General features: G+C 39.5%; 1 protein-coding gene across 3 annotated transcripts in view; it reads right to left on the reverse strand.

Annotated features, from left to right (window-relative positions):
* GABRG1 (gamma-aminobutyric acid type A receptor subunit gamma1) overlaps nt 1-19,786 on the reverse strand; it is a 78,991-nt gene extending 59,205 nt beyond the window's left edge. Inside the window, exons 1-3 of one of the 3 annotated variants that reach the window (XM_025435691.3) lie at nt 19,566-19,703; nt 7,000-7,067; nt 5,579-5,727 (exon numbers count right to left, since the gene is read on the reverse strand). In XM_025435691.3, coding sequence (XP_025291476.1) covers nt 5,579-5,727; nt 7,000-7,031 — 181 coding nt within the window. In that variant the 5' untranslated portion in view covers nt 7,032-7,067; nt 19,566-19,703. Of the gene's footprint in view, nt 1-5,578; nt 5,728-6,999; nt 7,068-19,565 lie in introns of those variants that run through there. The other 2 variants (XM_025435689.3, XM_035708455.2) reach the window with 2 other exon arrangements.
* Nucleotides 19,787-27,171: the final 7,385 nt, after the last annotated feature.

Raw genomic sequence — 27,171 nt, forward strand, 5'->3', positions numbered from 1 at the left:
TAAGGTCTCTTTTTTAATGTTTAAAGCCACAAGTCATTATGAAGATATTACACAAAATACTTATAAACCAAATAACAAAGCAGCTACTTTTATAAGGCAAAATCTACAAAAGAAGCAAGGAAACATGGCCAGTAACAGGCCAAAAACTTAGAGTGAAAAGAAATCATTAAATTCCCAGCTCAAAAACTAGAAATACAAGAAAAAGTAAAATGAAATTAAATACAATGAAGGCTGTAATAAAGACAAGGTAGAAATTTTGAGGAAATTAATACAAAAACTGTAGAACTCATGGATCCTGGGCTTTGGCGGACATTAGCAAATTAGAGGAAAACGCTATTTCAATTTTCTTGTCCAAAAAAGAGGGGTAATTATATAAAATATAAAGTAAGAAATTACAAAAGCAGAAGTAAAGTTTGAAACGGGAGACATTTTTTTAAATCCTAAGAGACTACTTTGAAAACTTTTTTGCAAATAAACTTGAAAACAAAGATAAAAGGACATTTTTTTCTTAAAGAAACACAGAACACCAAAATTGATCCTGACAGAGTATAAAGTATGAAAAGACCAATTTCCATAGGAAAACAAGGTGATTATTCCCAAAACGGGAGACAAGCATGGTTTTACAATGGAATTCAATCAAATCTCCAAAAGCCAGTTGTCACTAAAGCTCTATAAATTGCTAGACCTGGGATCCCTGGGTGGCGCAGCGGTTTAGCGCCTGCCTTTGGCCCAGGGCGCGATCCTGGAGACCCGGGATCGAATCCCACGTCAGGCTCCCAGTGCATGGAGCCTGCTTCTCCCTCTGCCTGTGTCTCTGCCTCTCTCTCTCTCTGTGACTATCATAAATAAATAAAAATTAAATAAATAAATAAATAAATAAATAAATAAATAAATAAATTGCTAGACCTTTGAGAATAAAGGAAAGCTCCCTATCATGAAACAAATATAAAAAGGATATCTAAAAAAGATGAAGACACGTCTCAACTATAAGGTGAAACATGAATATCATTCATGAATACCAATGCAAAATACTAAATAGTATACTAGCAAACAGAATCCAACATCTCACAAAGTATATACTATACCATGGCCAAGGGGGCTTCATTTCAGGGTGCAAATGGTTTCAATTAATATTATACACCATATTAATAGATCTACAGAGGAAAAAATTCATAATTCCAGAAATGCTAAAAAAGCCTTTGACAAATATCAATTCCAATTCCTGATTCAACAATATAATCAAGAAAATTGAGGGATAATTTCTTTTTTTCCCCCGAGGGATAATTTCTTAATGTGAATCTTTATATGCCAAAATATTAGTCATTTCTAACAAGATCTAGAAAAAGGCAAAGTTACAATTTCTACTATTGCTCACTATTACACTAGAGATATTAGTGAATGCTATTAGATAAGAGATATCAATTAGTTGCATGTGAATTGGTAAAGAAAAAATTAGGTTTGTATATATGATAGGATAGTATATATTGAAAAGTCAGATAATGCTTGACCCATAAAAAAAAGTCAGAAAGGCAGCAGGAGGGTAGGAGGATATAATATAAGCATTTATAAATCATTAACATTGACACACAAACCCAATAACCAGTTGAGGACATTATAGTTGAAAAAATACCCTTTACAACTGGGAAAAAATTAAATATTTAGGACTCGATTTTAAAAATACGAAAAATCTGTACAAGGAAATCTTTAAAATATTTCTGAAAACTATAAAATAAATATGAAGAGGGATGCCTAGGTGGCTCAGTGGTTGAGCACCTGCCTTTGGCCCAGGGTGTCATCCTGGAGTCCTGGGATCGAGTCCCACATGGGGCTCCCTGCAGGGAGCCTGCTTCTCTCCCTGCCTGTGTGCCTGCCTCTCTCTGTGTGTGTCCCTCATGAATAAATAACATAAAATCTTTAAAAAATAAAAATAATAATAAATATAAAGAATAGGAAAGACAGCCGATGTTCCCATATTAGATGACACAGTGTTATGAAGATGTTAGTTCTCCCAAAGTTAATTTACAAATTTAACATAATCCCAATAAACACACAAACAAGTTTTGCAGGGTTTTTTTTTACCGGGCTAAATTTATTGATAATAAAGCCCATATATTGTGTTTTAAAATGCAAAAATAGGGCACCTGGATGGCTCAGTTGGTTAAGCATCCAGCTCTTGATTTTGGCTCAGGTCATGATCTCAGGGTCTTGAGATGGAGCTCTGCCTGGAGCTCAGCCCGGGGTGGGAAACCTGCTTAAGAATCTCTCTCTCCAAAAAAAAAAAAATAAATACATAATAAGATTCTCTCTCTCCCTCTGTCTACCCCTCTGTCTACCCCTCTGATCCCCTCTCTCCCTCTCAAAATACAAAACAAAAACAAAACAAAACAAAAGAAAAAGAAAGAAACAGCAAAAGTAGCCAGAAAAACTGAAAGGAAAAACAAAACAAAATGAAAATATGAGGTGGAACTCACCTTATAAGACATTAACACAAAATGTTTCAGCCTCAATGTACTATTTATTGAATCCCTACTATTACTATAGTGTGGTGACAAATAAATAAAAAACAGATGACAGAATGGAACAGAAAGATCAGAAATAACCAAAGTTCACAAGAAAATGTAATATATGAGAAAGTGGGTGTCTCAAATAACAGAAGCAAAGATTGATTTCTTTCAGAAACGATGATGAGCTAACAGAAAAGCCATTTGGTAAAGAGAAAAATGAGATTCATACTTCATACTATAACTCCTATAACTATACTATACTATACTATACTATACTATACTATACTATACTACTATAACATACTATAACTCCAAGTGGTCTAAGGAATCAAATATAAACAAATAAAACAATGCAAGTACTAAAAGCAGACATGGATGATTCCACTCAAAGTGGAATATAATCAGTAATACTTGAGGCAAACAGTATTAAAATAAATAAAATAGCCATTGAAGAGAATAGGAAAGATAAGAACCTAAGTAACTTTGTTGAATATTATTTGAATTATATTCTGTAAGGCTAAAGATGAAGATAACTGTACTTCGGTATTTTATTCTAGTTAATTTGTTTTCATAGACAAATGATATTAAAGTTTTAGAACTACATTTTGTACTTGCAGCAATTTTTTAAAAAATAAAAAAAAAACATGCTATGGGTGAATCAGAGCCAGGTACCTGACTGTTAGAAAAAAGACAAGACAAATAAGGAAGGAGGAAACGGAACAAACTACATTGTGTTTAGTTCGGAAGCAGAACTATCAGTATGAACTCATGGTTTATGATACATTTAAAAAGGGATATTAAACTATGGATGCCTGTGTGTTTATATAACGTATGTTTTCTACCTATGCTCACTGAAATGGTTAAGAAGCAATAACACCCAATATTAATGAATATACCCAGTGCCCCGATCTTGAAGTCTAAATACCTTGGAGAAATGGTGAATTTTATTGCTTCAGATCAAGAAGAGTCTGGAATATCTTACTTTTTAGTAAGGATGTGATCAGAAAACGATGGGGACGTAGGGAAGGACCCAGAAGCCAAAATGTAGGAAGCCCCAGTGCCAAATTTATTTTGAACAACAAAATAAATAATGATAGTAATGGGTTATAAGCTACAAAATAAACATATGTGTAAGTCTGCACTGAGAATAAATGAATAGATAAATAAATGGAGGATAAGTTATTGTAGAGCAGGATTACAATTAATATGTGTCAAAAAAGTCACCCTTTGGCAAACAGCACAGGAATGCTGCTACAGAGAAGAATGCTGGGTGCTAGCTTAACAAACAAACATGTGCTAAGAAATGTTTGCATAGTTTGTCGCCGTGACAGTATCTCCTCACAACACGTGTATTAATCCAGGAGGGGAAAAATAATAACTTTACAGTGGAGAAAGCTAAAAGAAACCACACTAAACCAAGTGATTAAAATTAACAGCACCAGCAAAGAGATATACTAACATCATGTTCCTCCTGATAAAACGCACGGAAAGGCCACAACATCCCTACTGTGTTATCCTTCGCAAAAATGTGTGAACCCAGTGGAATAATGAAAATACCAGACAGACAGACAGACATTCTACCTGCCTGGTATTCTTTAAAGTTGTCAAGTTGATAGAACAAACAGAAAAATAGAAATGACGTCGGATTGGAGGAAAATAAGGAGACATGCGAACAAAATGCAATGTATGATCTTGGTTGGAGTTCTCAAACAGATGGAAAGACATTAGTGAGGCACCGGCCATGATTTGAATAAGGTTTGTAGATTTGTTACTAGCATTCTATCACTATTATTTTCTTGATTTAGGTAAGGTCTTCTATGGTTATATAAAATGTTAACATTAAGGTTAAAGGGTTTATGGAAATTCCACGTATGGATACTATTTTATGAAGTCTAAGTTTTACCTTAAAATTAAATAATTAAAACAGTCTTAGAAAACACCAAATTGCATATGAGGAAATCAGATTAACATAATAAACCAAATGTAAAACAATTAAATTTAAGAAAATTTAGGGGGCCCTGTGGGCAAGCTCAGTTAGTTAGTGGCTGGCCAACTCTTGGTTTCCACTCAGGTCATGATCTCAGGATACTGGGATTGAATCCCACCACCCCCTCCTTGCCCTGGCTCCCATGCTCAGTGGTAGGCTGCTTGTGGATTCTCTCTCTCTCCCTTCCTGTGCCCCTCCCCTTGTGCACTCGCTCTTTCTCTCTGTCTCTCTCAAATAAATAAAAAAATCTTCAAAAAAATTAAAAAGAAGAAAATTTTCAACCGAGAAAATTGACAAAGCCAAATTGATAAATTTCACAAGGCTTCTGTAGGCAAAATAAATATGCAAAGTAACTATTCCTTCTGTATACTGCTAATATAAAATTAGAAAATAAATTTTTAAAAGTCCATTTACATTGGCAACAAAAATTCCAAATATATAAAATTAAATTGAGCAAAATATATTCAACTTTTCTTCACAGAAAACAATAAAAATATATATAAATAGAGAAATACATAATGTTCATGAATTTAGTATAGCAAAAATTCAATATGGCAATGATTTCAATTTCCCCATATTGACCATAGACTTAAAGCAAGCAATCTCAGTGAAAATGTTGACTGGAAAAAAAATAATGTTGACTGGTTATAATTTTTGTTTGTTTTTAATAAGTCATGAGGGGTGACTTAGAAGTTAATTATTATAAAACATACATAAATACAAAGGACCAAGAAAAACAAGTAGAATTACCTCTACTATAACCGGCTTATAATTACTTAAAACAGTGCTGCACTGGCACAAAATTAGAACCCTACTTAGCTTTCAAATATTCTCTTTTATTTTAACAGCTATAAAATAATTACATCAAAATATATATAAAGTATTTATATGATATGCCTTTCCTCCCACATCAGACTATGACCAGTGCCAATTTAACAACAAGGGCCAATTTAACTAATAATCATCAAAACTAGCTGTCTCTGACATACATCAGACACTCAAGGAATATGAGCTATATGATTAAAATGACATTAGTAAATACGATTTTCATAGTCACTGAAACCCCAAACAGATAACTCAAACTTACCTCCTATATCTGGGCGAAGTTTGTTGTCATAGCCTTGAAGCAAAGAGTTGAGAATTTGTGTTATATCTCCTTCATGAATCTTTGGTGCCAAGACCCAAGTTTTGTTCACTGTTAAATCCTCATCATCTTCGTCATCCATTTTATCAACACTAAATAATTAAAAAAAAATTGATAGAAAGTTCAACCAAATTCTGTATTGAAAAACACAGTTGAAGTTTATTGTAATTCTTATCATTTTGTTGGGAAGTAGTAAGAGGGGAAAAAGCATTAATGACATTTTACATTCAGTAAGGCTCATGCTTTCCTCACATGAATCATCTTGATATAATAATACTCAAAAATTAGGAATGCAGTACAGCAAATGTAACACATAATACTGAAGTAATAAATTGAACCTTGGCCACCACAGTTGTCCTTAAAGGGTATTGAAATTAGGCACCAAAAAGGTGAATGGAGGTCGAGATGTGTGCAGTACACAATCTGCACAACTGTATGGGGTGACTCTAAACCACCACACCCAAAAATACAAAATTTAAAGGTAAATAAATACAGGAAAAGTTGTAAGAACTAGTGAGATATTTAAAAATGCATGTGTAGACAAGAAGAATAAAGGAACAAGTATTGAACACATCTACGCTTCTTCCTTCCAATTCAGAAGAACCCAGGCATCATATTCCAAGAACTTTGTCAGAGATTGTCTTGTCATCAAATCATGAATGGGTTGCTCAACTCATATGTGGAATATAAGAAATAGTGAAAGGGATTATAAGGGAAAGGAGGGGAACGGAATGGGGAAAATTAGAGATGGAGACAAACCATGAGAGCCTACTGACTCTGGAAAACAAACAAAGGGTTGCAGAAGTGGAGGTGAAGGGGGATGGGGTAACTGGGTGATGGACACTGAGGAGGGCGCGTGATGGGATGAGCACTGGGGGCTATACTATATGGTGGCAAATTGAATTTAAATTTAAAAAAAATTAAAAAACAAATGGGTTGCTCACGTGCCACATATACAGAGAGGGGCATGACTATCAAGTTTTATGAATAGAAGTGAGACTTTAAAAATCAAGTAACACCATCACCTCTATTTTGCAAATGAGAAAACTTGGAGACGGTAGGGAATTAGCCAATGCACAAACTCACTTATTAGCAAAACTGAAAATCAAGTCCTAACTCTCCACTTAATGCTTCTCGTTATACCCCCGGGTTTAGCAAGTATATGGATTCAGCTTAACTCTGCACTGTGGTAGAAAATGCAGCAAAATAGATGTTCACCTACAGTTCATCAAAAGTAACAAACTTCTCCTTGTTACTCTTAAAGAAGGCCATTGGCAAATGAGTGTGAACATCCTAGACTAACATCCGGGTGTTACTCTACTCAGTCCTCCAGTGAAAAAGGGTCCAAAAACTAAAACACTTACGTTGGTGAAATCAGGCAAATCCAAAAGTACATCAGTTATTTCCATATGTTTCAGAGACAGGCTTCCCTCTAGCAGTAAATATGCAAATGTAATTCAGTATCTTTAGTTGATTTTTCTACACTATCCATTTAGATCTCTTTTGCTCTGGGCCTAAAACATCTTAGCTACTACAGCCCTCACCCTTTTATCCCTTTTAAAATACTTTTTCAGGGGCTCCTGGGTGTCTCAGTCAGTTAAGCAGCCGACTCTTGATTTTGGCTCAGCTCATGATCTCTGAGATAAAGCCCTGCATCATGCTCCCGGCTCAGCGGGGGAGTCTGCTTATGGACTTTCTTCCTCTCCCTCTGCCCCTCCCTCCACTTGCATGCAGTCATGTGCTCTCTCTTTCTCTCTCTCTCAAATAAATGAATCAATCTGTAAAAAATTTTCCAGTTTGAGATATAATTGACATATTATAGCATAAATGTAAGGTGTACAACAGAATGATTTGAGATATATACATATATATAGCAAAATTATTACCATAGCTTAGTCAACATCCACCCTCTTTATCCTTAATGAGTACAAATTAGCACTATAAATTAAAACATCACCTTTAAAATACCTTCTACCTTATTTCTTCTCAGTAGCAATTCTATTGGTAGTTATTATCAACAGATAATGGTCTGGGCTTTTATTCTCAATATTTCTTCTCTCCTTCTTGTCAGAATTATACTTTTCACTCCATTGATGCCTAATTTGGTCACATGACCCGAAATGCTCCTTCCTTGCAGGAGCATGATGGGTCCCTGTTCTACAGAACTCGGATGTGGCCCTGTGTGATTCCTGTGATTCGCTTTGGCTAATGGAGCAGATGTGACATGCATCACCACCAAGAAGAAGATCTCATGTCAGTGCACAGTTCACCGTATCTCTCTTGTCCTTCTGCCCAAAGACCAGCCAAACCCAGGGGCTACACCATTACTTCACTCTCAGAGTGAAGACCACACGGACAGGGCCAAACTGGCCTATAATGGACATGTAGCCTGACAGAGAAAGAAACATTTGGTCTTGTAAGTCATTGAGATTTGGGGGTAGCTCACTACACAGTATACAACTTAAATTCTCATGTGAACCCCTATGGTACATTTAGTTAACAGGTCTTTAATGAAGAGCTTATTTGTATTAATCATGTTGCTATGTTTAACTTCAAAAAGTATATACTACTGAAGTACTGAAGTATGGTCATATGATTTCTTTAAGATAATTTCTTATTTCCTCTCAATAAAATATACACATACACACCCATTCATTCATAAACTAAGGTGCCAAAAATACTAAAGTATTAAGAATCCCTGCTGGTGTGTCCTCCAGGAAAGTTAGCTTATCTAATTAGAATTGCTAACCCATACGCAACAACCCAGATTTTAGAGCGTCCATTTAGCTTTATATTCCAGTTTTATAGAACGAAACATCTGGTGGTTAGAGGCAGGCCACTGCACATATAAGCAGTTGATCTTTCTTTGAAACATGATTATAGTCAAATGGAAGTTTCCAGAAAAAAAAATAAAAAGCTTTTTTATTTCCTATTTTTTTTAACAGTAGCAACATCCTGATAATCCAAAAGCACATGCTGATAGTGATGTATAGTCCCCCTTTTCCCAGCTAGCTCAGAGGTAACGTGAGAATCTCAGCGCCACCACAAACCTAACTGTCCTCATTTTTGGCAATAATAGAAAGGAAATTTCATTATAATTAATTTTTCTACATCTTCCCTCCAAGCTTTCTAAATTACTTTCAGAATATTCATTAATTATATTAAGATCTTAGTGGTTATTATTTTGGTGATTAAAAGGTACTTGTCACAATTTTAAAAATAGTTCACATAGTTTATCTGATGTCTCCATATCCTTCAGAGGCTGAATGATTTTTGTGCTGTTTATATACATTGAGGGACCATTCATTTTGGGGGAAAGAAGTATGATTTTCTCAGGGAACAGAGACTTTCTTCACTCCGGCTCAGCACTTCTTTGAAAGAAGTTGAATAAGTATAGTTTTATAATTAATGGAAATATATTTAGACCCCTGAATATAAACTTTTAGTAGCTGTTATTTTAAAAATTAATGTTTTTATTGTTATTATCAACCACTGAGTGCCTATAGTGCACCATTAAGTTCTCACCATGTTTCAGGAATTCTGTGCTAGGTTCTTTCCACATTTTATGTCATTTGATCCAGAGTAATCCTGTGAAATAAATATTAATATTCCTGCTTTACAGATGAGAAAAAAATAGATTTATAGAATTTCTAGGATGCACCCTATTAAATAATAGAACCAGGAAGATTAACTTAATTTGAAGATTGTTTTCTGTCTCTCTTTTTTTTAAATTTTTTAAAAAGTTTCCATTGTATCATCTCATTTTATCTTTATTAAAAAATCCAGGGTGGTTGGGTTGTGAGTTTTCTAATTCATAAGAATGTGGCAACAGTTATGGTAGGCAATTAGTACCTTTGGACTGTGCATGGATAGGATGCTAGGCTCCATCCTTGAATTCCAAAAAGCTAGAATAATCATTTCAGGGAATCACACACACATTCTCTGATAAAAAAAGACTTTCTAACGTGTGCTAAACTTCCATGTCCAATGTTCTAATTTTTTATAGAGGAAATATCAGGTACTACCGTCTGAAAATACAAAGTTGTATTCCTAATCTAGATTATCTATTTTTCTTTTTCTTTTTTTTCTAAAGATTTCTTTATTTATTTGAGAGAGAGAAAGAGAACGACAGAACGTACAAGCTGGGGAAGAGACAGAAGAAGAGGGAGAAGCAGACTCCCCGCTGGGCAGGGAGCCTGATGTGGGACTTGATCCCAGGTCCTGGGATCATGACCTGAGCTGAAGGCAGACGCTTCACCAACTAAGCCGCCCAGGTGCCCCTCTCTTTGTTTTCTAATAAAGGAGAAAACTACTTAAACAAATGGTATAGAAAACCATCATACCCAAAGATGTTTATCATACTATTATCTATGACAGCACAAATCTTAAACACTAAGAGTATAAGTAATTAATCATATAACCCTATGATGTTAACGGATGTAGCCATTGGATTGATTTTGTGAATAGTCTATTAAAAATAGAAAATTATCATCATATTTTAATGTTATATGAAAAATAACATATAACAATTTGTTTTTATCAAGACTTATGTATCAAAATGGCTGAAGATTTCATGGGAAGGTGGCATTATGAGTACAATAAGTATGCAACCTTCGTGGAGCTGTAGAAAATTAAATTTTGTTTGTTTATTAGCAGTCTGCTACAGTCTTTCTGTAGAATTTTGTAATTTTAAATACATTGAAAAGGAGTTAATTTGTCATTAATGCCTACCTAAAAATGAACCGGCTTTTCCTATAAATCAGATAGTGTTTTGAAATAAATTTCTAATCATAAAATTAAATCATTAAACAGAGCCAATTGTAGAGAGAAGCAGAACTTTGTGCTCTGCCAAGAAAACACCAGTGGCAGCCCTGAAAATTTGCTACTCAGTTCTTCCCTGAGAAGAACGTAGTTGACTGACCCCAGCTGCCAGAGTCCCCCCACCCCCCACCCCCGGACCAGACCTGCATCTGCACCAGACCCACACTTTCACGTGGGCAACTTTCAGCAATGACTGAACACAGTGGCAATCCTGGTACAGACCCATTCTTGCAGGATTAGGGGCTCCTCTAAAGGGCAGCTCTCACCGACCCGGTCAAAACTTTATTAAAAATATTGTTAGTACTACAGTCTGAGATTTTTCTGACGCAAACTTCTCCCCCCAGACCCTCCCACCGACTTTCACAAGTGTCAGACCTCTATTATTATCTGAGGCCCCTCCCAGCCTACTTCTATTTCTTCCCATTTATCTCACGCAGGCATTTCTCTCAAAAATCTCCTACATGTCTAATCTCATCTCAGCATCTGCTTCTCCATGGCTCTGTTGCTCACATTTTTTAATTGACAGAGCTAATTATTTACTAAAGAAAATTTTTGAGTCACCTACATCAGCATTGGTTTGTCTCTTTTTATCTAGGCTATTTTGATATATTATACAAATAAATCTCTTTATATAATAAGTGATTGTATGTGAAAAAGTACTTGGATGAGTGTAATTTCTGTTCTTAATAAAATGAGCAAAAGTTTTGAATTAATAATAACTAAGACGGGCTAGGTAAAGCAGGTATGTTATACCATACAATTATAAAGAGAATTCATTTTTGTAGCTGGAGAAAAATAATATAGGGCTATAGCAAGTCAGTCAATTAATATAAACTGTCTTTCATAAAAAGGCTAAATATTCATCAGGGTTTGTCCAGGATGGCTTCGGTTTACACCCGTTGGCCTAGAATAATAATAGCATCCTCTTTCACTCACAAAATGGCCTAATTTGGATGATAAATTATATAGTCACCATGTATATAGTTCATATAAAGGTGACTGCAAATGTCCTGGTTCTGACACTTGGGGAAAACTCTTCCATTAATCTGTTTCGATGATGGAGATGCAACTCCAAAGCCAGGCCTCATCTGTGATCTGCTGCTCATGACAGATTAGTGTTTCCTTATAAACATCAGATATGTTTCTAGAGCATAAGTCGAGTGACGTGTTCTAGGAAAGAAACATACCCATTCTAATGTTTGAGTAGAAGATGTCCTAACGCCAAAACCTACAGGAGCTACCTTTTAAAGAGTCGATACAGCTATTGATTTTAGATCTGAAATCAAGAGAAAAAGAAAAAGATAAAAAAGCAAATTCTCCTGCTTTCCTATCTTCCTTTATATTCTAGCTGCTAAATTCTCTTGTGCAGAGCTCCTTTCTACAATTGTAGCTCTGAGTCATCTTTATTATTCGCAAAAGTTAGTAGGGAAGGAAAAGAAATAAAAGCATGACAGGGTTATAGATCTGAACTTTCAGCATTTTAGAGAAGTGAAATGATAGCCCACTCAATTCTATGATTATTTATTTTTTTAGCACAATGGAATATGGGCTCTATCACTTAACACACAGAGAAGAATACTTAGGAAATACAAGGAAAGAGAAAGGAGCTTAGCCTGGAATACTAAGTAAGTGTGTTCTACTATGTGTTTCCAAAATGTCCAGGGCTTAACTCTCCCTTAAAATCGATCACACTGCATCTTAATTAACTACCTTATTTATTTACGACCTCTCTAAACTCCTTGAAAGCAAAAGTTAAGGTTTTTAATATGGTATTGTTGGCACATAGCTCAATGCCTAACACCTAGTAGGTGTCCAATAAAAATATTTGGTGAACAAATGGAAAGAATATTAGAGCTATATGGGAAGTCATCTTGTTATTTGCATATAGAATTACGGTGAATCAAGAAAATAAACAACTAAAAACTAGAGCTATTGGCCTTAATAGGAAAATTTATTATTGTAGCTAGCCTAATGTAAAATTAATTAAAAAAAAAAACAAAAAAACAAAACCACAAACAAAACAAAACAAAAAAACAATAGCTTTCTGATACCTGCACTAGCCTCTCATAAATAAAAATGAATAGAATATTTTTTCACAACGGTATGACTCATAAAATTATTAAGAAGAAATGTAATAGGGAAGGTATAAGTCTTATGTGAAAAAACAAAAAAAATACTGAATAATATAAAAACACAAAAAAAGTAAAGGCAAAGTAAGCATTTTGGCTATAAAACAACATTGTTAACATATTATCCCCAAATTAGCTTATAAATTTAATGAAATTTTAATCAGAATCCCATAGTTCAAATGTAAGAGGTTAAATTCATCATAACTAAATAGAAGAATCAATATGGGAGTTGATACCAAATTATGGAGAGAACTGTTAGATGAAATTTTTCCTGCCAGAATAAAAAGAAAACATTTTTTAGAGGAGGGAAAATAAACCATACTTTTCATCGTCTATTAAAAAATAACCATTGAGTTGAAAATATATTAAAATAAATACCAAATTCCCTATTGTTCCAATTTTTATATATAGATCTTGACAATATAAATCAGTCCTTCAGAAACAATATAATTCTTCATGACGTTCACATTCTCTAAGACTTTGATGCTCTGATGCATCAGATAAGTTCTATTAAGTCTGCTAAGAATTTGACAAAGTGGAGGCTTATTAAATAAGAAAACATATTAAAAGATCCTACAATTGAATGGAAAAAAGAAATGACAATTAGTTCTTCTGAATGCAGAAAATAATATCTTTTTTTTCCTAAGTCATGGGATCACAAAATGAGAGATTAAAATATTTCCATTGACATAAGGATCCCCTCAGACCCATTCACTTAAAAAGGAGACTACCAATGCATAGAACAAAAACAGCAAGACTAGCTTTCTAGTCATTCCAGGTGTGACAGCTTACACATTTTTCAGAAAGAACTGTTACTAAGGAAATGACAGACACAAACATAAACTCATAAACCACCTGCATGGAGCCACAAATTAGTTTACAGAACATACAGGTCTGAGTAACACTTAAATTTAATCTAGCCAATATGGTTACTTTGTTCTAGTCAATATGGGGATTTTGTGAAAAAAGATGATCTTTACTCAAAACACACATTTCTCATGTGTTGGAAGATTATTGTGATAATTATATATATCTAGGGTGACTGAGAGGTGAGAGGTGTCCCTGTATTTAAGCAATTGACAAATTATGGGACCACAAGTAAGTCCTAGAGATCTACTCAAATATTAACTTGTCCAGAACCCTTGATTCTAGCAGTCTTGAAACTACTTGGAAAGCCAAATCATACCCCGATCACACCAACAGTAAACTATTTTTATTAAGCTAACTATATTCTAAGCACAGACTTTCTGATATGCCCGTGTTGCTGCAGGTTAGGGTGGAGGGTGGGGGGCAACTTTACTTCTCTGTCCTTCATGCCTAGCAACAATCTTCACTCCTGGGTAACTCAAATGCATTTGTTCTCCATGCATCTGTCTAAAAATAAGGAGAAATTTTAAATCTCCAAGTACATTGTGTCCAGGAGAAAAGGATTCCTGCAGTTCAGAAGTCCACTCTTCAACTGAATGATACGGGTTATAACAGGATGTTTCTATTTTAATGCCCCACGTTAGATGACCAAAGGAAAGGATCTCCCAGAAGGCACGGGAATCCATTTTTCAATTTCAACAGGCCTACTAAACTCTGACACCCTACCATGGGCCACCGACTAGTAATGTTATCTCTCCCTCTCTCTTCTTCACTAATACTGACCCAAACTTATACCCACGACAGCTGAGAATGTTGAGTTGCAACTGATGCCAGCTTCCTTGATGTCCACATAGGTCATCTAGAGTTCTGAATAACAAATATAGCATTTTATCGTCAACATAAACTATTAGAGTTCGGGGTCATGGAGGACAGGGACTCTGGCCTCTGGGCATCTAGCCTATATTCTGTTACATATATGCCCTACATACAGGATAGCAGCACTATTAGGGCAAAGATTCCATCTGAACACTGCATCTCCAGTTGCTAGAACTTCTGCTTAACACACAGTAGGCACCGAGTAAATATTTGTTGAATGAATGCTAATGTTCAATAAATGTTTACTGAGTGAATTAATAGCTAAGACTATTTCCTGAAACATGAGGCTTCAGTTGGTTAAACTATTTCAGGGCAGATAGAATTAGATTCTGCGATATTTAAAAATAGAAAGAGACATAAATTTCATCTGCCTCCCACAGAGTACAAGAACTCTAACAAGCTTCTGCTTGAAGAAGTCTAGTGATAAGGCATCCATTATTTTGTTAGAGGCCTTTTGTGTGGAAAAATAATCTCCCTTCACGCAGCTTTCACTACTCAGTTATGATTTGCCTGCTATACCTACGCGTAATACATTCAGCCATGATTTTATATAGCATCCTTAAAAATAAGTTGCTATCTGAGTCCTCCAAAAAAAAAAAAAAAAAAAAAAGGTATTTCAATTCCAGATTCTTGCTTTTAACTCTTTATCCTATGGTGGTTTTTTTCCAGATCAAGGGCTCTACTTTTTTTAAGTTTTTCCTAAAATAATTAATCTAGCACTGCACAGAATATTCCAGATTATGTGATAGGTACCCAGGAGATTTTTATACCTGCTGTGCTTCTATCAGTTGCATTGTCTGTCCTTTCTTTTCCTCATTGCTTCCATCCCTCTTTTTCTTTTTTCCCCATTCATCCATAGTCATGTTCATTGCTTTGACTTATATTGCATTTGTAATCTGAGAAGTGTGGTGGTTAAGAAGGCAGGCTCCGAGCCTAGAACACGTGGGCTTCAGTCTTGGATCCAGCACTTACCAGCAAGATGTTTAGCGAGTTCCTAAAAATGGCTGTGCCCCAGTGTTCCCATCTGCAAAATGGGGAGAAGAACAATATCTAACCATTATTCTCTCTTCATACTTGATTGGTGATTTGGCTAAGTATAACATTCTAGGCTGAATGTTTGTCGTTAGAATTTTGGAGATATTTCCCCCATGGTCTTCTGGTTATTGCTGATGGGAAATCTCACAGCTCTCTAATTCTCCTGCCTTGATTGAGATCTCTTCCAACAGCAGACTATTCTGTTCATCCTTGGAGTTCTAGATGTATGTTTCCTTATTGTGACTACAAGATATTTTGATTCAATTAATACCATAAATCTAGGCCTTAGCATGGAGTATAAACTGCATGCAGGTAGAGGTACTCTTGTCTAGACTATTCGCCACTGTAAACCCAGCGTGTTGCACTCTGTATAGCACATGAACAGGCATTCAGGAGTGTTTGTTGGATAAAAGAATGAATGATCCCTCCGGAATTCAAAACAAACTTAATAATGCATAAGGGTTCAAGGATTTTACTGCACTTGAGACAACTTCCTCCGGCATAAATAATACTACAATCACTGTAATTCTCCGAATATCTGTTGTTATATCTTCTCAGTTAAAATTTTAAGTTCTATGTACTTTGCACAAATTTTCTCTCTTGGTCTTGAAACAAGCTGGAAAGGAGACTGTCATTTCCATTTTCACAAATGAGGACTCTCTGCTTCAAAGATTTTCCTGAAATCACCCTTGTGGGAAATGGTGGAGCTAAAGCTAGAATTTACATTCTAATGGCCAAGTCCAGGATTCTCAATTGGTACCATGTGTATATGTGAATTATTCTCCTGAGGCCCGTACATTTAATTTATGCCCACCTTTCCTCTTTCCCTTGTGGCAGTTATTTATCATATTTTGATACTATCTCAAGAGCTTCCCCACCCCCCACTCTCCCTTGTCTCTTCTCTTTTGGAACTCTGCCTTCATTAATATTTTCTTAGATAAAATTTAATCACCTTTATATAACTATAAAGTATTAGATTAGCCTATTTAATGATTGAATGAAAAGTCAGACATTTCCTTTTGTTGCTTAGGCAAAAGCATGTCTCATAATATAAAATGGAACAAAATAGAAGGAGGATATGCCTAAAAGACTGTATACAGGGGATTTATCTGTTACAGTATTTGCATGGTAGCTTCAAAAGCATTTTGTCTCTCAGCCCCTTCTTTGAATATTTTATTATCATGGAACATCATTACTCAATAATTTTGTCCTCAAGTTTGCATCGGTATTGTATTAGAAAATTAAGTCAAAAATCTAAATGCCTAAAGAAAAATCATTTACTACCACCTCCACAAAATACATTACTGAAATTACTTGGAAATAATATACTCTATAAAGCAAATGTGTTTGAATATTTTCAATTGGACAACCTACTGCTAAATTGTATGATTACTGACTCATGAAATTGTTTGAAAAAAACAAAACAAGTTATTTTCCTTGGGCTCTGTCAAAATGTAACTTCTTAGTCAAAGCGTATCGCAAATTACTTTTTAGAACAACTAATACCTCCAAGCACTTTTTCAACTCTACTTAAAAATCTGATTATAATTAGATTTTTTTCCACATTATAAATAAGTCAAATCGAGCTTAAGGGATTTTAACCAACTTGTCAAGATGCCATAGAGCCTCACAGAGAACGAAACACAGGAACCATGACTACAGCTTTTAGTTACAACAATAGGATAGGCTTTCATAGTTCAGCAATATAAAAATCAATAGTGTCTCTACTGTATGCATTTGATGGAAACTAATGAGGAAACAGAAATTGTCTCTGGCTAAATATAAGAAATAACAACTTCCAGTTCGGTAAATTCCCAAAGAGATGACTTTGAGGATTTATTTTAGAAACCAGCAGAAGACAACTAAATTCTTATAAACAGAATCAGTTGTGACTAGTTTCAAAAGAAAGGTCCCTCAAAAGAAAGAGAGAGGGAGAAGGAAATATGAATGTAAAAGGTTTATACATGTTGATACCAATTATCTCCGACTGAATAGTAAGAGGGTGAAAACTTCACCACAACTGTAGCTACTTCCAAGTGAAGACATAAACTCTTATTATGGAGGCCCTGACAGCTAATTATAATGGCAACATACAGCTTTATTTTTTAATCTTATTTTATTGATTGGCCGGAATAATCCACATTATCTATACTATTACAATAAAATGAATTATTTATCTATTTTAAATGCATGACATTTCCCTCTCACTCACTCTTATATATGATTAAAAAAAAGTACATGGAATTCCAATTAGAATTTCACTCTTGAAAACTGCAAAGAAAAGCCAATAGTGCAACTATTTAGCTGTTTTATGTTTGGTTCAAATATTAAATATATGGAATGTGAAAATTGTGGAAATAAATGATCTCCTACTACCATCCATTCCTTAGATGAAGAAACTGTTCAAAGAAGCTGAGGACTCTTGACACAGATCTCGTCTCCAGACTTCCAGAACCCATCTCTGTCAACTATACTACATAACTCTTTAACTCTGAGCAGCTTGAAGAGAGTGCTGGAACCAATTATTATGATAATAATGCAAATATACTCAAATACAAAAGATATGCATTAAAACTAAACAAAGATTTTATTTATTTATTATTATTATTATTTTTTTTTTGATATTTCAGTAATCAGCTTGCCTATTAGTTTCCAAGGGAAACTTGCACTTACAATGGCAAAGGAGCATACAGGTTGTTATTTCTGAAAACCACTGGGTAAATCTGTTTTTACTTATGAGAACAGATTCACTTATAATATTATAAAGATGCATGAAAACACTGATACATGGTCTCCCAAAATATCTTCTATGCTTTTACAATATATTCAAGAAATAAAACCATTATGACACAACTTACATTTAAGAAATAATTAGTCTATAGTATGTTTGTGCCCATGCAGAACAAATTTAAGTTTCTAAGGGGAAAGGGTATATAAACTAAAACTGTAATATTAAAAAAAAAAAAAAAACACTGTGTGTCAAACGTTTCTTGGCAAGTCCGATATTGCTTAGTGGAGCTTAATCCATTCTCTGTTTTTGGAGAGAAAGTATAGTTGTTCTTTTTTTTTTTTTTTTTTTTTTCAGTTGTTCTTATCTACTGGTAATGGACAAAGACATTCACTCTCATATAGTAAAATTAATCATCAAAATAATTTATTTTAGTCAGGATGCAAATGGTTATAAAGTCATATTTCCATCTGCACAGTGATTGCATTTTACTCTTGAGTCCTAAACAGGCTCACATAAGAATATAATGTTAAGTGTGCATTATATGAAACACAGTTACATGATACGAATAGCGTGACCTTAAAAGTGTCTGTGTCTTAATATATTTTCACTCCATTCAGCCACTACTCCTATATGCAGGTGCAATAGCTGGGCTTTTTATTTTTCTGCCAGAATGATTCCAAAGTTTTATTGGAAGATATTACATCCCAAGGAGCCCAAATCTTATTCCTGTTGAGTTGGAGGCTTAAGGTTGCTAATGTCTCTCTCTTTGTCGCTCTATCTCTCTTTCTCTGTCTCTCTCTGTCTCTCTCTCTCTCACACACACACACACACACACATTCATATCCATACAATGTTTTACTTCCCCGTAGACAACCAAATAAAATAAAAATTATTCAGATAGCTCAATAAAACATACATGGTTATCCCTAACTGAAATATGGCACACTCTCAAACTTGATTTTTAAGCCATATTTATAATCTTTCTCCATATGTAACTTTGGTTTTTTCCAGAATAGCAAATGAAAAAAAAAAAAAAAAGGATAGGGGAAAAAGCAATATTAGTTTATAGGAAAGCATCATACCTATCATGTTGTGTAACAAGTTTCTAAAATAACTTTCTCTTTAAAATGCAGAATTATCCAGAAAGTTCATCAATGACATTTATTCACTACATTTAGTAGCAAAATCATTCCTCACCCCCCGCCCCACACCCAGGAATTGAAGCTTTACTGGTTTCCAGTGTGTCAAGTCACACAAGACAAACAAAATAAAACAAATCCCAAAGTGAGCGGGCCTGCTTGCTGTCGCCCACAGGCTCCTTCATTCTATCAGGAAATCAGAGGATGTGCCCCGAGCAAAGCAGAAGCCTTAACTTAGAACGATTTTTTTTTTTGTTTTGTTTTTTCAAAGAAAAAGAAACGAGGGGGCAAGGGGGCTGCTCGCAAAGCAGAGCTGTAAGGAACCCACTCACCAGTTGCCCAGATGCAGGGTCAGGAGCAAGAAGAGCAGCCTCACGACTCTACTCTGACTCCCCAGGAGGAAAGGGGAGCAGAGGGGAGCTTTCCAGGGACCCATCGGGGGCATCGTCCGCCGGGTTCTCCGCCGACCCGCCTCGCACCTGGGCAGCCGCGGGAGCAGCGGCGGCGGGAGGGGCCCCGGCCAGGTGCCCGCCAGTCAGCCCGCGGGGTGCGGCGGGGGCGGGCGGGCGCGGCGGGGTGCGGCTCCTCCCGGAGGGTGCGGGCGGGGGAGACGGGTGCAGGCGGGCTCCTCCGGGAGGGTGCGGGAGGGTGCAAGTGGGGTGCGACTTCTCCGGGAGGGTGCGGGCGGGGCGCGGACCGGCTCCTCCGGGAGGGTGCGGGCGGGTGCAGGCGGGCTCCTCCCGGCGGGTGCAGGCGGGGTGCAGGCGGGTGCAAGTGGGCTCCTCCGGGAGGGTGCGGGCGGGTGCAGGTGGGCTCCTCCGGGAGGGTGCGGGCTCCCCCGGGAGTGTGCGGGCGGGGTGCGGGCAGGTGCAGGCGGGCTCCTCCCGGCGGGTGCAGGAGGAGTGCGGGCCAGGTGCAGGTGGACTCCTCCGGGAGGATGCGGGAGGGGTGCGGGCTCCTCTGGGCGGGGTGCAGGCGGGGTGCGGGCTTCTCTGGGAGCGTGCGGGAAGGGTGCGGACGGGCTCCTCCCGGCGGGTGCAGGCGGGGTGCAGGCGGGCTCCTCCGGGAGGATGCGGGAGGGGTGCAGGCGGGTGCAGGCGGGCTCCTCCGGGGGGTGCGGGCGGGGCGGCCCGGAGCGCAGGGGGGCGGGGCTTCTCCTAGTAGCGGCCCCGCCCCGCGGGGGAAGGGGCCCGGCGGCTCCGCAGGCAGAGCAGCCCCGGGTCCCCGGCAGCGTCCTCGCGGCGGCGTGCGAGCGGCTCCCTCCTCCTCCTCCTCCTCCCCCCTCCACTCCCCTCCCCCCCTCCTCGGCCCCCGCCTTCGGACTCCGGGTCCGCCTCCCCGGCCCGGCCCGCGGCACGCAGAGGGCGCCTGACCGAGGTCCCCGGGCGCCCGAAGGCTCCGCTAATTTGCGTGAGCGGCGGCCTTCCCTCTCCGCGGTCCGCGGTCCGCGCGCAGGGAGCCCGGGAGGCCGTCGGTGCGTCCGTCCGTGCGTCCGTCCGTCGGACTGGAGGCGCGAGAGTGAGCGCGGCCGGGGAGCCCCCCCCCCCGGGCGCCAGGTGATGCTCGGGAGCCTTCCAGGGCCACAGACAGGACTCCGGGGTTACGAGGGTCCTCGGGGCCGCGGGAGCCAGCGCCCCCCTCCCCGGGCATCCCCGCCCCCCGCCCCCCCGTGCACCCGCCCCTAACTTGAGCGGCTCCGCGGCCGCAGTTGCCATGGCAACCAGAAGCCTCCCTCGGGCGGCGCGGACCGCGGCGGGGAGCGGGGATCGCCCCGGGGGGCGGGGGGGTCGCCCAGGCTCTGCTCCCCCAGGGCCACCTGGACTTGGGGAGCTTGGGCTGCCTCCGGGCTCCCCCCCCACACCCACCTGGACCGGAGCCGGATGGGGGGCGGGGCTGCCCCAGGTGCCCGTCTCCCCGCGAACCCGGGGGCGCCAGGGGCCCGGGGCCTCCGACTGCTGCCGCCGCACCTTCTGGACCCCCCGCGGGGCCCGGCGGGGACACGGGGCGGGCTTGCCCGGGCCCCTGAGGCTTCTCCATCACCTCCTCCGCCTCCTCCGCAAACAGTCCTGACCTCGGTGCGTCTCTTCTCCCCCTGGCCCCGGCGAGGAGGCGGCAGGACCCTCTTCCACCGAGCGGAGCCCGGGGAGCTGCTGGCACTCGCCTCACAGGACCCAGGTGTCGCGGTGACGGATTAGGAGGCAGACAAATGGAGCTGAAAGTGGATGTCAACATAAATCTGAATACCTTTCTTCTTTCTGCTTTTTTTTTAATTGGAGATCAATTTACCAACATATAGCATGACACCCAGTGCGCATCCCCTCAAGTGCCCCCCAGTGCCCATCACCCAGTCACCCCCACCCCCCGCCCTCCTCCCCTTCCACCACCCCTAGTTCGTTTCCCAGAGTTAGGAGTCTCTCAGGTTCTGTCTCCCTTTCTGACATTGCCCACTCGTTTTCTCTCCTTTCCCCCTTATTCCCTTTCACTATTTTTTATATTCCCTGAATATAAAAATTCACTATTCACTATTTTATTCATTCCCCGAATGAATGAGACCATATAATGCTTGTCCTTCTCCAACGGACTTACTTCACTCAGCATAATCCCCTCCAGGTCCATCCACCTGGAAGCAAAGGGTGGGGATGGTCCTTTCTGATGGCTGAGGAATATTCCATTGTACACATAGACCACAGCTTCTCTATCCATCATCTGTCGATGGACACCGAGGCCCCTTCCACAGTTTGGCTGTTGTGAACATTGCTGCTGTGAACATCGGGGTGCAGGTGTCCCGGCGTTTCACTGCATCTGTATCTTTGGGGTAAATCCCCAGCAGTGCAATTGCTGGGTCTAGGGCAGCTCTATTTTGAACTCTTTGAGGACCGCCCCCCCCACACACACACACACAGTTTTCCAGGGTGGCTGCACCAGTTCACATTCCCACCAACTCAACACGGATGAAAGATCTCAACGTGAGGCAAGAATCCATCAAAGTCCTAGAAGAGAACACAGGCAACACCCTTGTTGAACTTGGCCACAGCAACTTCTTGCAAGATACATCCTCTTTCTGCTTTAATTAAGAATGTGCTTTGGGAAGCTCTTTAACATTCCCTTGGGTGCCCACACTGACTCGCCGATCTGATTAGCCAAGGAACGAGGAATTAATTCACTCCACGTACGAAGTGAAGAGCAACTATCTGCCTGCTTACTCCGTGCATCCTGCTACGGTTAGGCTAGACTTCGGTATATGGGAATGGGAATATGATACCACATAGGGTTATGCAGTGGTAATCGACCGTTCTTCCATCAAAAATGCTTAACAAGGTTTCATCCTTATTGTTCTCATAGGTAAGTGAAAGATGCTGGAGAAGAGTTAAGAGAAACTGATGGAGAGGAAAGGTGAAGGATATGCCCTTGAGTAATTACATGTTGCCCCTTTACTCCTATGGAAGATAAAGGAATGGAGTCATTTCCAGCCTGGGGAATTTCCTGGATTTTCCAAACTCTAGATTTTTGACAATTTTTTTTTTGCTGAAATATTTCCAACTTAGCTCACTCTTTTCTTTCAAGCAATCTTATTACACTATTTCTCTTTGACTGTTTTTCCTTTTTATATTATATGTCTTCTGGAAAACGGATCCTATTCTGCTGTCATAGTTAATTATGATTCCCTGTAAACTGAGTAAAGGGGATCTGAGCCCTCCGGAACCCGAAGAAAGGAATAATTATTTTGGATATCAGCCATGCAGCCAGGCCTTGACCCTGATAGTCTGTCTGATTTGATTTAATAAACCAGATTGGGACGGGGGGTGGGCAGTGGACACATATTGTGAGTTCTGGAAAAGGCCAAGTGGGTATACTCTACTCATCAAACAAACCACAGTGTCTCACAGAGTAACACTCAAGAGAAAACAGACCAGGTGTCATGCATGATTCCACATTAGCAGGCCTGAAATCGATGTAAGGGACTGGAGAAAGCTCTCTGTGGTCCACTGTGACAGTCGTTTCCAACTGGAGGCATTTGACCCCATGAGATAATTATCAGTATCCACAGATATTTTCAGTTGCCATGACTTGTTGGGGTGGGGGGCAAGGTATTGGCATCTAAGAGTGCAGTCCAGAGTTGCTGCTACGCATCCTAAAATTCAAAAGAAGGCTGTCCTACAACCAAGAAGTATAAAGTTCAAACTGTCACTAATCCTGAAGCTGAGAAGCCCTGTGATATGGATGGAACAGTTAGGGAACCACATCCCATCCCAGCTGACGATTTCCTTGCACTGCTCTGGAAGTCACCATTCCCCTCCTCCTTCCTCTGATAGGCTGAGCCACTACCATCCACTCATCTTGTACCTAGCTGCCATGACTATCAACTCATTGCGTGCAGCAAATTTCTGTTTTCCAGAATTTGTTCAGGTATCACCTTAGAATACAAGTTTTCAGATCCCTTTAAAATGTAGATTCCTGAGCTTCTCTCCAGACCTGATGAATTAAGACTTTTAGCAAGAACCTCTGGAAATAATCATGCATCAGAAAGCTTGAGAACCATTGTCCTGTGATCATCTCACAATATAACCAGGGAGACAGTGCAACCCTGGTCCCGGCGAAGCCGGGTTTCTACATGATCCATCTGGCCATTATAAATTTATTCATTAAAAATATGTACTGAGGGACACCTCAGTGGCTCAGCAGTTGAGCGTCTGCCTTGGTTCAGGGTGTGATCCCGGAGTCCCAGGATCGAGTCCCAAATCGGGCTCCCGGCATGGAGCCTGCTTCTCTCTCTGCTTGTGTCTACCCCTCTCTCTGTGTCTCTCATGAATGAATAAATAAAATCTTGAAAAAAAAATAAAAAAATAAAAATAAAAATATGTATTGAGAAATTCTGATGTCGGACACTATGCCTGGTATTAAGGACACAACGGGGAACAAGACTTACAATTTTGTGCCTCTGTTTCTTCACTTATAAAAAGGAGATAATTCTATTTAGCTCATAGAGTTGTCTCAAAGGATTAAATGGATTATTAATACATGGAGATCACTTAAAACAGTACATGTGTATCAGAAATTACTCAAAAAATTCCATTACTGCTAATGCACTGAAACGAGGTTTCAGGGCACCTGGGGGGCTCAGTCGGTTAAGCTCCTGCCTTCAGCTCAGGTCATGATCCTGGGCTTCAGGACTCCCACATCCAGCTTCTCCCTCTCCCTCTGCTCCTCCCTCTCTTTCTCTCTCTCTCTCTCAAATCAAATAAAATCTTTTTTTTTTTTAAGAAAGCAGAAGCAGGTTTCAAATCTAATTTATTTACTCCAGCCCTGAGTATAGTACCCGGCACCAAGCAGTTCTTTCTAGAGGTACAGTCTAAAAGGGAGAATGGAGAGGACAGGGGACACTGCTGCTCACACCCTCAACATTATCATGAGGCCTGGCTTCTCCAGAGCCAGGGGACACTTGTTGTCCCAATGCACTTCCCACTTCCGTCAGATGGCCACAAACTACTACAGGTTCCTAAACTTACCGCTCAGTATCACACTTGTTTCGTCTTGTCGGATGCTCCCCTTCCGCAAGGAGGCCTCTTCTCTTCTTCATGAGCCTACACTCTTCTTCCTGGCTCAGTTTAGGGCTCGTTTTCCCCCCCAAACCCTTATTGATTATTCCCTCCACACTAGACTGCTGGTGACATGCCATGACAGTTAAAGCCTGCTGTCACCACACATTATACTTAACAGTTCCAAATTATAGCTGCATACAGTCCTCTCTGTCCCCTTGAAGCGACCACTTCATATTTGCAGCATAGACTATATCACCACTTTTGGAAACTCTCTTTATTGCTACCCAGGCTGTTGGTTTTGTGTCTTTAAATCATATACTAAAGAGCCATAGTGCTTATCAGACCTCATATTACAGGTATACTTAATATTATAATAGCATGTGTGTATTTACCTTTCTCTCCCTACAGTTTAGCACCATGAAGGAAGAGATTTCAGTTACTTTCATCACCCCTTTGTCCAAAGCAGTGGCTAGTGGGTAATAGATGTTCAATAAATATCTGCAGAATAAATATGTTTCAATATATAATCAAATAAGTGAGCACATTAATGGCTTTAATCTTTTTATATCCCATTAAGGGGTCCCTCTTCAACGGAATAAGTCTCAAGTGTCCATCTCTAAGTAGACAAAATCTAGATTTTTGTTGGCTAACTTATTCCTTCCCATGGGACCATGGGAATTAATTACTTTTCCTATTTACAGGTCAACATGATCGAAATTAACTAACTCATTTATGTAATCAAATTATTATTTAAACAGAAGAGAGGGCCAGCACAGGGAGATTTCAAGGCTGAAGGCACAGACTGACTCCCTCTTTGTCAATCTGTTCAACCTCCTGAGTTCTTTATGTGGCCTCCAGAACACAGCCAAGAGGGGGGAGTCCAGAAGCTGCTCTTGGTGGCAGACGGTAAAGGATCCATGCCTTCTAATCCTAAATCCATCCCATTGTTTTGCTTGGTTCTGTATTGTAATTTATTAATATGGCTTTCTGCTGCTGGTTATCTCTACTTTCTCTTGTTTCTTCCATATTATCCAACATGTAAATACGTTCATGTGTAACATTAAAATATGCATATACACTATATGAACCTCATTCCCCACTCTGTCTTCCATCCTTCCCACTTACTCTCATCAGTACCCATCCTTCCCTACTTCTTCACCATTCATCACTCACCAGATTCTATGGTCTGGTTTCTGCCCCCATGACACCAACGCCTCTAGGTTGCTAAATCCAGTAGACTTTTGCCTGGTCACCTTGTATAATCTTTTCATCTGCATTTGGTCCAGTTGACCATTTCCTCTCTCTCAAAACATTCCTACATGTCATGATATCATACTTCCTTGGTTTTTCTCATGCACCTTTAGCTAATTCTTTTTTTTAATATTTATTTATTTATTTATTTATGATAGAGAGAGAGAGAGAGAGAGAGAGGCAGAGGAGGAGGGAGAAGCAGGCTCCATGTCGGGAGCCCGACGCTGGACTCGATCCCGGGACTCCAGGATCATGCCCTGGGCCAAAGGCAGGAGCCAAACGACTAAGCCACCCAGGGATCCCCACCTTTAGCTAATTCTTTTTAAGCTTCTTTGCATGTTTGTTCCATCTGGCCCCAACAATGTGCCACTGCTCAAATATCATTTCAACTTCTTTTTGTATCACACTCTCACGCTAGGCAACCTCATCTATTTCTCAAGATGGTTAAGCATCTGACTCTTGATTTCAGCTCAGGTCATCATCTCAGGGTTGTGAGATTGAGCCCCCTATCTGGCTTTGTGCTCAATGAGGAGTCTGCTTAAGATGCTCTCTCTCCCTGTCCCTCTGCCCCCTTCCTAAATAAATAAATAAATAATCTTTTAAAAATTTTAAAAAAAAGGAAATATATCTTTTCATATCACATTGCAAGTCTGGAGTTTCTATCAGGCTTCAGACACATATGTGCAACTAATATCAGCTTAGACAAACCAGAAACCTCACAATTTTTCTAGATATACATGTCATCTAATCTATCATGAACTCTTCAGTATTCCCTGATCTTATCTCTAGTACTCAGTGTAAATAGATTGCAGTGACTGCAGTCTCATAAATAAGACAGCCCTTGTTCAAACTTAAGATTGTCTGCTACTAATTGTATAAAAATAAGAAGCCTGGGGATCCCTGGGTGGCTCAGCGGTTTAGCGCCTGCCTTCGACCCAGGGCATGGTCCTGAAGTCCCGGGATCGAGTCCCGTGTCAGGCTCCCTGCGTGGAGCTTGTTTCTCCCTCTGCCTATGTCTCTGCCTCTCTCTCTCTCTCTGTGTGACTATCATAAATAAAAAAACAAAACAAAAAAAAATAAATAAAATCTTAAAAAAAAAGAATAAGAAGCTTACTTACTTTTTGATACCCTAATTCCCATATGATTG

The sequence above is a fragment of the Canis lupus genome, chromosome 13 (genome assembly GCF_003254725.2).
Source record: "Canis lupus dingo isolate Sandy chromosome 13, ASM325472v2, whole genome shotgun sequence".
Lineage (NCBI taxonomy): Eukaryota > Metazoa > Chordata > Mammalia > Carnivora > Canidae > Canis > Canis lupus.